The 11,880-nt window shown below is 32.0% G+C and overlaps 1 protein-coding gene across 3 annotated transcripts; it reads right to left on the bottom strand.

Annotated features, from left to right (window-relative positions):
• Positions 1-6,884: 6,884 nt before the first annotated feature.
• LOC115958995 (silicon efflux transporter LSI2-like) lies at positions 6,885-11,548 on the bottom strand. 3 transcript variants are annotated; one of them, XM_031077276.1, is made up of 5 exons: positions 11,431-11,548; positions 10,950-11,029; positions 9,575-10,822; positions 8,540-8,729; positions 6,885-7,562 (listed from the first exon to the last, which is right to left on the bottom strand). In XM_031077276.1, the coding sequence occupies exons 3-5, from the start codon at positions 10,598-10,600 to the stop codon at positions 7,270-7,272; spliced, it is 1,509 nt and encodes a 502-aa protein (XP_030933136.1). In that variant the 5' UTR covers positions 10,601-10,822; positions 10,950-11,029; positions 11,431-11,548; the 3' UTR covers positions 6,885-7,269. The 3 variants fall into 3 exon arrangements, with proteins under 3 accessions (XP_030933136.1, XP_030933137.1, XP_030933138.1); XM_031077277.1 differs by having other exon boundaries at positions 9,575-10,736; XM_031077278.1 differs by lacking the exon at positions 10,950-11,029 and having other exon boundaries at positions 9,575-10,736.
• Between the last annotated feature and the right edge of the window lie 332 nt (positions 11,549-11,880).

Here is an 11,880-nt window from a genome sequence, read left to right as displayed (position 1 = left end):
TAACTACGTAATGTCTTAGCTCAGCTTAAGACACGGTGTCTTTGTCTGGGAGAAGCATTTTTATTTTATTTTAGTATTATTAATATTTTAAGCATGAAATATTTAATGATATTTATAATTGATGATATTAATTATTACTAGTATTTATTTTTACTGTTCTTGTCATATATATATATATATATATTTTTTTTTCTTTTATTCCCATATATGTAATATAACTGTAGATTCTGTACTGTACTCACTAGTTAATAAATTGCTGTTTAGAGTTTATATTCTGTTTTTTTAATTAATTTTTTTAAGTTTTTTTGGATTAAAACTTTAAAAGTTGTCCTTTAGATTTGATTCCATTTCACTTTCAAGTTTTTTTTTTTTTTTTTTTTCCCCTGAATAACTTTCAGACATTCAGTAACAACAACTAACTCTCCAGTATTCTCAAGGGTCAGAGTCTTGTGTACCCCTAAAGAGTGAGTACCAATAAACAATCTGATCCCAAAAAGTCTTTGGTTTTTCTGATTAACCATTTTGAAATTTAATCAATTTTTTGTTTTTGTTTTTTTGTTTTTAAGTTTGGAGTTTTGAAGGAGATCAGATATTTTTTTGTTCATGAATACCTCTACTTTAATGTTAAGATATACACTAGCCAGCTGTTTTCCCTTTTTGTTTTGTTTTGTTTTTGTTTTGTTTTGTTTTTAAGATATTATTTATTTAAATACAATTATATCTTAATAAGTTTCCAATAAATAAATAAAGTGTTCATTCAAGCACTTTTTTTTTTCTTTTGCTATAAATAGTTTCAAAGGGATAAGTGGGTCTCTACCAAAGTCACTGGTTATCTTTCTATACTTTACCATATAATTTCCAATTGTATGTCATGCTATATATTACCTTTGAATTTATTTATTTTTCCTCAATGTGAAACCTTTTTATTTTTAATTTTCTACTCAATTTGAAACCTTTTATTTTGTTGCAGTCCATGTGAAAAGGATAGGGATGCTCTTATTTGTCAAATATGTTTACTATATAAATTATATTCAACTTGATGGTTGAAGTTCCCAAAGTCAACTAATTTTTCTAGCACATTACCAAAGTCGCATAATAATCCCTATCATCACTTTAAGATCCCCTTCAATTCACTGTAATTTCCCAATTTGTCAGTTTCTTCTATGATGTATGAAAGTCCTGCATCAGCTAAATTCTTCGTCAAATTTCTATTGAAAGTTTAGGTCTTTTGTCATGTTATAGTGCTTTCCCAGTTCCCACATATTTTCACATTGTGTTAGGTCATGTTTGTCATATAAAATAAGACTTTGAAGCAAATTAATATATGATATAAATTATTTGAATATTAAATTTGTTGAATTATTTTAAGTTTTACATTGTGGTGAAAACATGATGTAAATTTGTACTCACTAGAGGACACCCGCGTTTACTTCCTAAAAGTCAAAACCAGTTTAACACTTTCTTTTTTTTTAATTGCTGGGTATTGGAAAATAGTTCTTGGCAATTTCACTTCACCCACCAAATTAAATAATATAAGCTTTACAAATGTTGCTTTGTTTATGGCCAGAATTACACTGGTAGTTATAACATTGGATGGTTCCTGCAAGTTGTTCTTATGCCCTTCTCCACCTGGGGTGTGTTCATTCTGGGAGAAAGCCATGTGGAATACTTTATTGACTTGGTATATGCTCTAATTAATAATTATAGCCTCAAACTTTAACAGGTGGGATTTTTTTTTTATATTATTAATATAAAAAGGAAAATAGTTGGAAGCATAGTTATTAAAACCGAACAAATTTGGTGGACTCGAATATATGAATCAGTGTGATCCAGTAATTAGATTGGTTCTAGTATTTAATTAATTAGACTGTTTAAATATATAATCTGATAAAATTTAGTCAAACTCAGTGGATTCTTTATAACTCGGAAAGTCTGGACAGGTTCTTTAAAATCTTCTTTCTTTTTCTTTTTTTAACGTACCTCGAATCACTTACGAGTTATGATTTAGTATTTAAAAAAACTATAAATAGTTAGGCATTTTGGTCTTTTGTAGGGAAAAAAAAAAGTGGGGTGCCGGTGGAGGAGATGGGTTCAAGGACCAAACATAGAGCAACATAGAGGACATTATACCATCACTCAAACCCCTAAAAAGAAAAATACAATATTTAGGGAAGATATCAATGAGTACAATATTTTGTACGATTTATTTATGAATATTTTCATAATTTATTTCTAAAATTATTATGATGAAAGTTATAACTTTCAAAAATGGTTTAAATCATTTTTAATTTTAAAAAAATTGACTTATTTTAATATTAATTATCTATAATATATATTAAAAAAAAAAACTCTTTTTAGAATTCAGACTCATTTTAAGTACAACTCAGTTGCTCAACTCTTCAATAATCGAATTTCATGTCAAATCTAATAATGTGGTCCATGGATACGATTGATGTGAAACTCAACTTTTGAAGAATTAAGTTCAACTAGAAACAACTCCAAAAAGAGGCTATTTTTCGATATAAGTTTGAAACAACTCTATTTGACCAAATAATTTTTCAAATTGCATTATTGAGCAACAACTTCCTTAGAATCTTACCTCATCATTTTTAATTCTTAAAATGGTAGAATAATTAATTTTAATATACAAGAACAATCACAATAAATGTCTATTAATAGTTATCATAATTATCAAATTTCATATTTAGAAAAATAAAATAAAACAAAGAGAGACAATATTTTCTTGAACTTTCATGTGTATTGCGCGAGTATGAAATAGTAACTATGTGCTAAAAAAACTAGTTTTTCTGTTACAAAAAAAATTATGTGCTTCTATATGTGTTGGCCTAGATATGTCCAACTTTTCTTTCATAATTGTATATTTTCCTTTTAAGTTAAACTTGTGAGGCCCGAAGTCTGAGGTCATAGCCCACTTTACATTCAAGGCCCAAAGCCCAGGCCGATGAGCCCTATTGTCGAGGACGATCTGACGCTCAACACCTCACAAAACGCCTGAAGAAAAGGACAAACTTCGTACAGGGGTAGGACAAGGAAAAAATTGCCGACAGCGTAGTATGGAGCCCTACATCTGACAGGCCCATACTTCAGACCATACTATTTAACATTTTCCAACCACCCCCAACCACTCGGATGTATGGATTGATAGGACAAGTCCATACCTCAAAAGCGAAACTGACACGTGGACACAAAAGAGGAAGGAAATACGAGTATAAAAGGAAACGAAAGCCAAGAGGGGAAGGGGAGATAGAAAAAATCCTACAAAAAGGAGGATGGGAAGAGTGTGCTGCTCCTCGGACTAAGTCCGAGGACTCAAACCCTCCGAGCTACACCGATGTGAGGCTTAGCAATTCAGGCCGAACCTACCTTCGTATGAGCTTCCACGGAAATTATGACTAGACCGTCGTCCAACAACCAACGTCTAGCCTTTCTAGCCCACTCTCTGAATTATATTGTTCGGGCCCTTTACATACGAGCCCAATGTCATTCTCGGGTCGTTAAAAATCGTGTCCCTACAAAACTCAATCTTCCTTTACAATTTATCATATGAGTATTTATTTGAATATTAACTCCATATATATTTTTTACTTTTTTTACTGTAAAATTTAGAATTTGATCATTAATTAAAAAATTTATGTAAAAAAAAATTGTTGGGTTCTTTATGTTCTTATATAAAGACTATTTAATAATTAATATTGTCTTAATAACTATGTCATTAATTATATGCTTATATATTTTATTGAAAAATATTCTATATCATTTTTAAAATGATCTATCAATTTTTAACTAGTGGTCCAATGACCCAAAACATACACCGGATCAAATTCCTATCTTTGATAACTATTGTTAGAGACTTAGAGGGGGTGTTTATTCTCACTCAAAGAATAAATAATTTGTTGGAAATTTCAAGACAAAATTAGAGCAATTTCTTCTAAATGTCAACTAGTTTTGCATCTATCACAAAGAAACTAATTATAATTGGGTGACCAAAATTAATGTTGATGTGTATGTAAAGGGTTTTCCCTATTATTTTGTATTCCATATATATATGCACAGGAAGAAAATGAGAGGTTTTGTTTTTTTTTCCCTGAAAATCTGATTTCTTCCTGAAAATCCGAGAAGTGGGCACAACGTAAGAGACAAGTTCAATATTTTATGGAAAATAAGAAAGATGTATGTGGGTGTCGATGTTGGAGAGGAAAGATCGGCCTAGCTAATCTATACTAGGGGAGATGTATAATAGGGTTACTTATTATTGTGGGGTCCTTTTATATTTATCCCTCCACTATCAACTTGGCACGTGCCATTTTCTCTCTTCTCTCTCTCTCTCACCTCGTGACAAAAACATACACGTGTGGGTAGGTTTGAACTTAGCATGTGATTCACTCCAATGATTCATGTGGGTGATCGTGAATCAAACGTGTATGGAAGTAAACTTCAAAGTAATTTCTGCGAAAAAAATGTTTTGGTACGGTAGAAAAGTTTAAGCAATAAAATTGTCAATGATACGTGTCTGTTTGAAAACAGTTTATTTAACTAAAATTGAAATTTTTTTTAAAAGTATTGTAGATAATACTAAAAGATAACTAAGATAGTACAGTGAGATTCATAAATAGTACCAAAAAGTACAATAAAGCCCATAAATAATAACAAAAATAAAATAAATAGTAAAAAAAGTTGGCTTTTTAAGCCAATGCCAAATGCATTGATTCTTCTTTTTAAACTTATTTTCAAATCAAGTCCTAGCCAGATATAAGAAAATGGTTCTATTTTGTTATAAACATTTTTAAGTCAAAGCAAACGAAACAAAATAGTTACATATATAGTAGCATATAATTAAGTCAAGAAAAAGTTCGTCCTCATAGGTTGATCCTTAAGCATCGTTTGGATCAACTGCATTTAACTTTTGTGGGTATGTGATGTAGCGTGGGCATGTAGAAGTAGAATTTGTAACACATAATTACTACAACTCTTCCACGAAACCTAAGTTCCACAAGAACACTAGGCTAGTAGGCAAAATAATAGAGAAAACATCTCTAACAAACTTTTATTAATCAACACATAACAATAACAATCAACCCCTCTATAAAGAGTATTTATAGGAATAGAATTTCTCCTACTCCTTTTAGGAAAATAAATAATAAACATACTTCTACTTGAGAAAAGAAAAACAATTTAATTAGGAAAAGAAAAACAATTAAAATCCTAATTCAACTAGAAAAAAGAAAACAACATAAAATATTAAAATATTTTATTCTTCCTTAACCAATCTGCATCAGTATGAATGGCTACAGTCCATATATATATATACACACACAAGCTAACTTTCATGAGTTTCTATGGTTGGTCAACTTTGTACAAATTGTATAAATATATACATAAAAGTTTCTTTGTTTGGCTGTTCTTAGTAATTAGCACAAGTTCAATATCACTATCTATATGGTCAAATGTTTAAGCTATGAGTGAAAGAAAGGACAGGACAACCTACTACTAAACTTCTTTAACAGTAGCCCAATCCAAAGTTAAGAGACTAACAAACAATTCCATAACAAAAGACAATATATTACTATACCAAGATACGAGTAGTTAATTATTTTAATCCTCCTTTGGTGGAAAAAAAAGGGTTTTGAGAGACCTAGCTAGAGCTTTAGAAATGGAAGTGAATCCAAATGTCTAGTAGTGTTATTCAATTATTCACTTTATTTATTGGTTGAGTATCTCTTGTTTTTAGTTTTAAGACATCTCAAATTCTCATTATGTTGACCCAATTTTCTTTTCCCACTACTTCTCATTTTTATTGATTTTATAATGTACATTTTTTTTATGTTAACAAACCAACAGATCCAGGCCCTTGCTCTATGGAAGGTCTTGTATTGCCAATGAATCAGGAATTGGATCACCAGTTGGTAGATTTGAGAAATGGCCCAAGGTATGGCTGGTCCATGGGAAACCCATAATGTGGACTACCTCCTCCAAGCCCAGATCAAAAGGACAACCATAGATCCCATAATGTGGATTGTGGACTACAAGAAATCAAATCCTCCTTATGCTCAGTGAAGAAAATTTAAGAGAAAAGAGGGATTATCACTCATGAATAGCTCAAAATACATCATTCTTTTTTGGATAATTTGATTGTTAGGATGGGAGAATGGGAATTTAATTGATGTTCTTATTGAAAATACCAAGAAATACCAACCAGTTGAGTTATATATAAATTTTTTTACGAATAACTCAAAAACTTAAATGGAATCCAATGCACTAAAAAATAATTAAAATTTAAAGAAAAATGTCCTTAACTCCATGGAAAACACTATCTAAATTTTATGGTGTTTGATACAATGAAAAACAAGTCCAATAAAATGGAAGACATTTTCCTCAACCTCTAGGTACTATTACCTAGGGAGGTGCCATTAAACTAACACAGAAATTGGCACATTTTCCTCTTTTAAGTGTGGAAAATGTTTTCTCAAATGTCACATACCCAACAAACCATCACATGCAGATAAATTCCAAAATAAACACTTTCTATTTTATTTTCATGGTCACAACAAAATATGTATATAAAAAAAAGAGTCAATTTTTAAAAAAAAAAAAATAATAGCATTTTACGAAAACCAATGGAGCCTAACATTTATCAAATATATTTCAAGATTCAAAAAAAAAATATATATATATATATATTTGCTTTAAAGTAAAAAAAAAAAAAAAAGCAATAATTATAGTTACAAAAAAATATTTTCTTACCCTCATACACTCGGTATATACAACATTCAAAATTTCACGCACGATATACACATTTTTTTTTTACGTCTACTTTTAAAATATGAAATGGGTGATGTGAAAAAATGACATAGTGCACATGAGTGTAAAAGAGAACCCATAAGTTTACTTGAGATTAATAAAACCATATACATAGGCAATGCAAGAAGATTCATAGCTCCAACCAAACTCCTGCCCCATATGGTGTTCTGCCTCTACGGCTAAAGTACCAACAACATCATTACATTCTTGAATCTTGATTTCTCTACCATTGACAGTATCTATAGACTATAGCTACTGACATTATGGGTGCAGGTAAAAGGATTCGTGAACGAGCAGTTATTCATTTATTTTGGGAAAAAAAATAAAAACGTTTGAGAACTTCCAACAGAAACTTCTCCTCCAAAATGCTACCTTCCAAATTATTCAGGTCACTGTCACTTTTCTGAGTGCTTTTCCCAGATTCTAAAAGTTGTCCACACAAATCAGTGTCTAGGCGGGTACGTACTTACTACTACTACTGTGGATGAGTGTCAAACCAATTGCAGTGACTATGAGTGTGGAGGGGACCCCAAATTTGAGATGTTTCCAAAAAGATAAGTTGTAGGTAAGGTGTAGTGGAGCACGGCGAGCTTGCTCACACACTATCAAGTTGGCAGCTGAGCCCAGTAGCGATAGGTTCCCAGCCACTGTGCTAACCCAAGATAACACGAGCCAAGCCTTATGCTCGTAGCTTAAAGAAATTGCACCTGCTTCTGCTGCCACCCGTGCTCCAAGCAACAGAACTGAGATAATGTTAACATTGTTAAGAGACATTTATCTAGGTTTAGTATACTATAGTACTATATGTATTGGTGCTGTAAGTATAGCTAGTACTACACTCTAGGGATATATAGGGGTTAGTTTATAGATAGTTTAGTATTAGTCTCTATATATATAAGTATATATAGATGCAGCCTCTTGTTGTAGAGAATACGACTTGTGTCTAGTGTCTTTTTGCAACGAGTTTCACTCTGTTGTAGATGTAAACCTTTAAAGTTGAACTTGAATCACATTATTCAGCATCCACTCTTTATTCTCTTATCTCTCATATAATCTGAACAACAATTTTAATAAGCATAATGATGATGAGGTTAAAAGCAACAGTAAAACTGTATCATGTGTGTGTGTGTTTTTTTTTTTTTTTTGGTTCGCTAAATATTTTAGACGTTATATGCAATAGACAAGAAAAACCCATTATTAAGAAGAACTTGTTTACTTCCATTATTTTATATTAATATTCACAATTGATACGAAAATGTCCACATTTTAACATATAAAAATTGATGTAAAAAACAAGTGTAAGAGTATCATTGCTTTATTAAGAACTTGTTTTCTAGCACACTATGAATGTAATCACCAAAAATTCAAAAATGCGCAATCAAATAATAAATTAAGCTCTGCTCAACACTCATCATTTCCCCGCCCTTCTCTCCAATGGTTGAGATGAGGAGGTCATATATTAAAGAAAGTTAAGGAAAATGTTAATGTTATTATCAATTTTATCACGAAAGATTTATAGATTAACGTAACAATGAATATGATTGATACCGTTTTAACAATATAATAAATAAGTGTTTAAATTACATGTCATTGGTGACATATGAGATTATGAAACAAAAGTTGTAGCATCTTTCTATCATCACTCAAAAACCTACTTGACAAATGAAAGAACAATATAGAAAAGGGAGACATGAACTAGAAAAGAGAGACATGAGCATACCCGTTGGTAGATTTGAAACCAAATTTGACAAGACAAGGATGACAAGGGCTAGAACAGCTATCCCACTGACACGATTAATCCCTGCATAAGGCTCCATGAGGTCCCATAAAGAACTTGGAATTCCAGTTCTGTCAAATCCCTCAACCGTGATAAACATTCCACAAAAGAAAATTAGAAGGGAATATGAAACCTGCTCAAGGAGTTAAATAAGAACATAATTAATTATATTATAAATCCCAATTACACAGTGATATTACAAATTCGGAAATGACTAATACACACAGCTAAAGCAACCACATCAGTCTGTGCAAAATTCTTGTCTATTTTGCAAGAAAAAATATATTTTTTCTATTTTACATACATATTTTTACAAAATACCAATATCAGTTTATTTATTCTATCATCTATTTTATTTAAATAATATTATTTCTTTACTTTTTTATTATATCAAACAAACCACTACTCACATGACCCCACCCACCTCTTTCTTTCTTTGTTGTGTGAAGAAGAGACGAGAGAGAAAAAAATCATTTGCACATGAACAATAATGGGGAGAGAAAAAAAAAAGAATAAAAAAATCATTTGCATATGCATGGTTATTGTTCATTTACAAAGCAGTTTTGTATATTTACACATTTTTACAAGTACTGATATGGGTGTTTTTTGAGTTAAAATATGCAAAATTGAACACTTTTATATTTTGCAAATTTTTGCAACCACTAATGTGGTTGCTCTAAGTGTACACATAGTACATGCATAGCACTGCAAATTGCAGCTGTACGTACTATGGGTACACTACTAGAGTAGAGTACGTGTAATACACACCACCCTTACAAATTTATTGCATAAGTTTAAAAAATTGATGAGATAAATAAATAAATAGCTAATTAAGGGTAATGTCTATTATATACACCTACTTACACATTGTAAACACACATTTCTTTTAAAAACTAATCACGACCTCAAGTCAAGATTTTAGACGTTTCCCAAATTTGTAATAGTAAGAGTCTTCATCCAACAAACGGTCAACATTACCTTTTCTAGGCATGGCTGAGCATCCTTGAAATCAAGAACAATAATAGCTAGTGCAGCAGCAATTGCAGTCCAAGACATGTTCTCACCCATAAGCAAAGAAATCAGCATTCCTAATGTAATAAGATAAACACAAAATTTCCAAAATATCATTCTCCATCTCAATGATGCATTTGAACTCCTTATAGATTCCGAGGCACCATTTTGAACTATAGGTCTTTCACTCTCACTTGAACGAACTAGGCTTCTAAGAGTTACAAAATATGACGAGTCCACAGTGGCACTCAGCGAGCCATTCGTATTTCCATTGCTCAAATGTGACATTGTGTCTGGTGAAAACCTGTGAGACCTCACTTCATCCTCAGCAACAACTTCTGCGGCAGTATCTTCTTCTTCCTTGCACCCAGATAATAAACTCCAATACATGCATACAAGAATTATAGAATTCACAAGAACCCCCACAAGCGCAGCAGGAAGCATTCCCATGAAAAAATCTAGAAAGGAAATATTACTCTGAAAAGCTATAAAGAGGTTTTGGGGGTTGCCAATTGGAGTTGCTGAAGACCCAATATTGGCACTTGAGGCAAGGGCAAGTAAGAATGGAAGAGGTGGGAGATTATGTTGCCTCGTAACTTTGAGTACAAACTGTGTCAAAGCCATACATGAGGTATCATTGGTGAAAAGAGCACTTGAAATGGCAGATATTACGCAGATTCTACAAAGTAAGTCCTTTGCACCTAAGCAATTCCATGAGAGCAACCTCCCCAAGTACTTAAATGCATCTGCTTTCTCAAGATAGACACTAACAACCATTGTCCCAAAGAGAAGACCAAGGATAGAGAGATCTATTGAATCATATGCTTCATCTGCAGATATGACTTGAAAAAGGACCATAAGCATAGCCCCCAGAAGGGACCCTGCAGTCCTCCCAATGGGTAGAAATGGTACAGCAGGGAAAACCGCCAATATCCAGAAAATTGCAAACCCAATTGAGCCTAGAATCACTTTCACTAGAATAGCCATTGCCATTGAGCTAGCAACTTAATAAGCTATATATTATACAAAACTTGACAGGTCCAAAATATCACTATAATAAAACTGCATGGCTTATATATCCCATAACACTTCTGTGGTAAGACTTTTTATGGATCATCTCTTTCAAACCCTACAATCAAACCCTATAAAAGTGAGAGTTTTGTAAATTGAACACTACAGCATTTTTTTTTATAGCTTTAGTGGTATGGTAATGTCCTGATGAACCAGGAAAAAGAAAGAAAAAAAAAAAATCCAACATTAGTACTATACAAAAATTCAGCTTAAAAGTGCTATAACATATTCAAGGCAACATAGTGAAATTGAAAATAGTCCAGTGACTTACGATTAAGAAACAGCAACAAAATATGTAGCTCTAGTGCAATATGGGGGTTAAATCACAGACAATGTTTTTGCAGATGCTAGCTAAAAAGATGACCACAAAATGAATATCATTATCACAGAAACCGGAGAGAAAGATATACGGTATGCTAACGAGTAGTCAATTTTTATTTTTGTCGTTTGTTTCTTCTCAAAAATAAATAAAATGACCCCTTGTAATGACATTGCAATAGTACACCCCGAAAAGGTGCGGTTAGGTTCTTGTATCTATTGCAATGACAATGACCATAAAATGAATCATGAAAGCACTATTTAACAAGACAATGGCAGTTTAATCATTAACAGTAAAGACTAATATATCTCCATCACCACACGAGAAGGAAGCTTTCCAGAATATTCAGATAGCCATATTCTATTAAACTTTTTGCAACTAATGAAACAGATAGCGACCAAAGCATTTTAAAAAATAAAATAAAATAAACAACCTTTAAGATATGTGACTTCCATAGCCATCACAGTGAAGTCTCAACCATAAAACCCACATCCAAAATTTCATCGTTAGACAGATATATATAATCTGAGTACACACTAATACACTATAGCTATTAGCTATTGCATAGAATGATAGTTGAACATTGGTTACTTTTTTTTTTTCTACATCTACCAAAATAATAATGTCTTACATGTTTGAAAGTCGGACGATTAATAATTGATGAACTTTTGCAGAAACTTTTTGCTTCAGTACATGAATTTTAAAACAAACAAAGAAAAGGTAAAAAAAAAAACGTGAACCACAGTTTGGAATGCAAACACGTCTGAGAAGGCTGAACCTCTAAAGGCTCTGCATGGTTGCTGTCTTGGCTCATGGGAACAATTTGACTTTCTGTTGGGCATGCACGTGCTTAAGTATTTTTTGTGCGACAAAAGCCAAAAAG

This window comes from Quercus lobata, chromosome 9 (genome assembly GCF_001633185.2).
Source record: "Quercus lobata isolate SW786 chromosome 9, ValleyOak3.0 Primary Assembly, whole genome shotgun sequence".
Classification (NCBI taxonomy): domain Eukaryota; kingdom Viridiplantae; phylum Streptophyta; class Magnoliopsida; order Fagales; family Fagaceae; genus Quercus; species Quercus lobata.
Note: the sequence above shows the minus strand (reverse complement) of the source record. Positions and strands in the feature narration are given on the sequence as shown.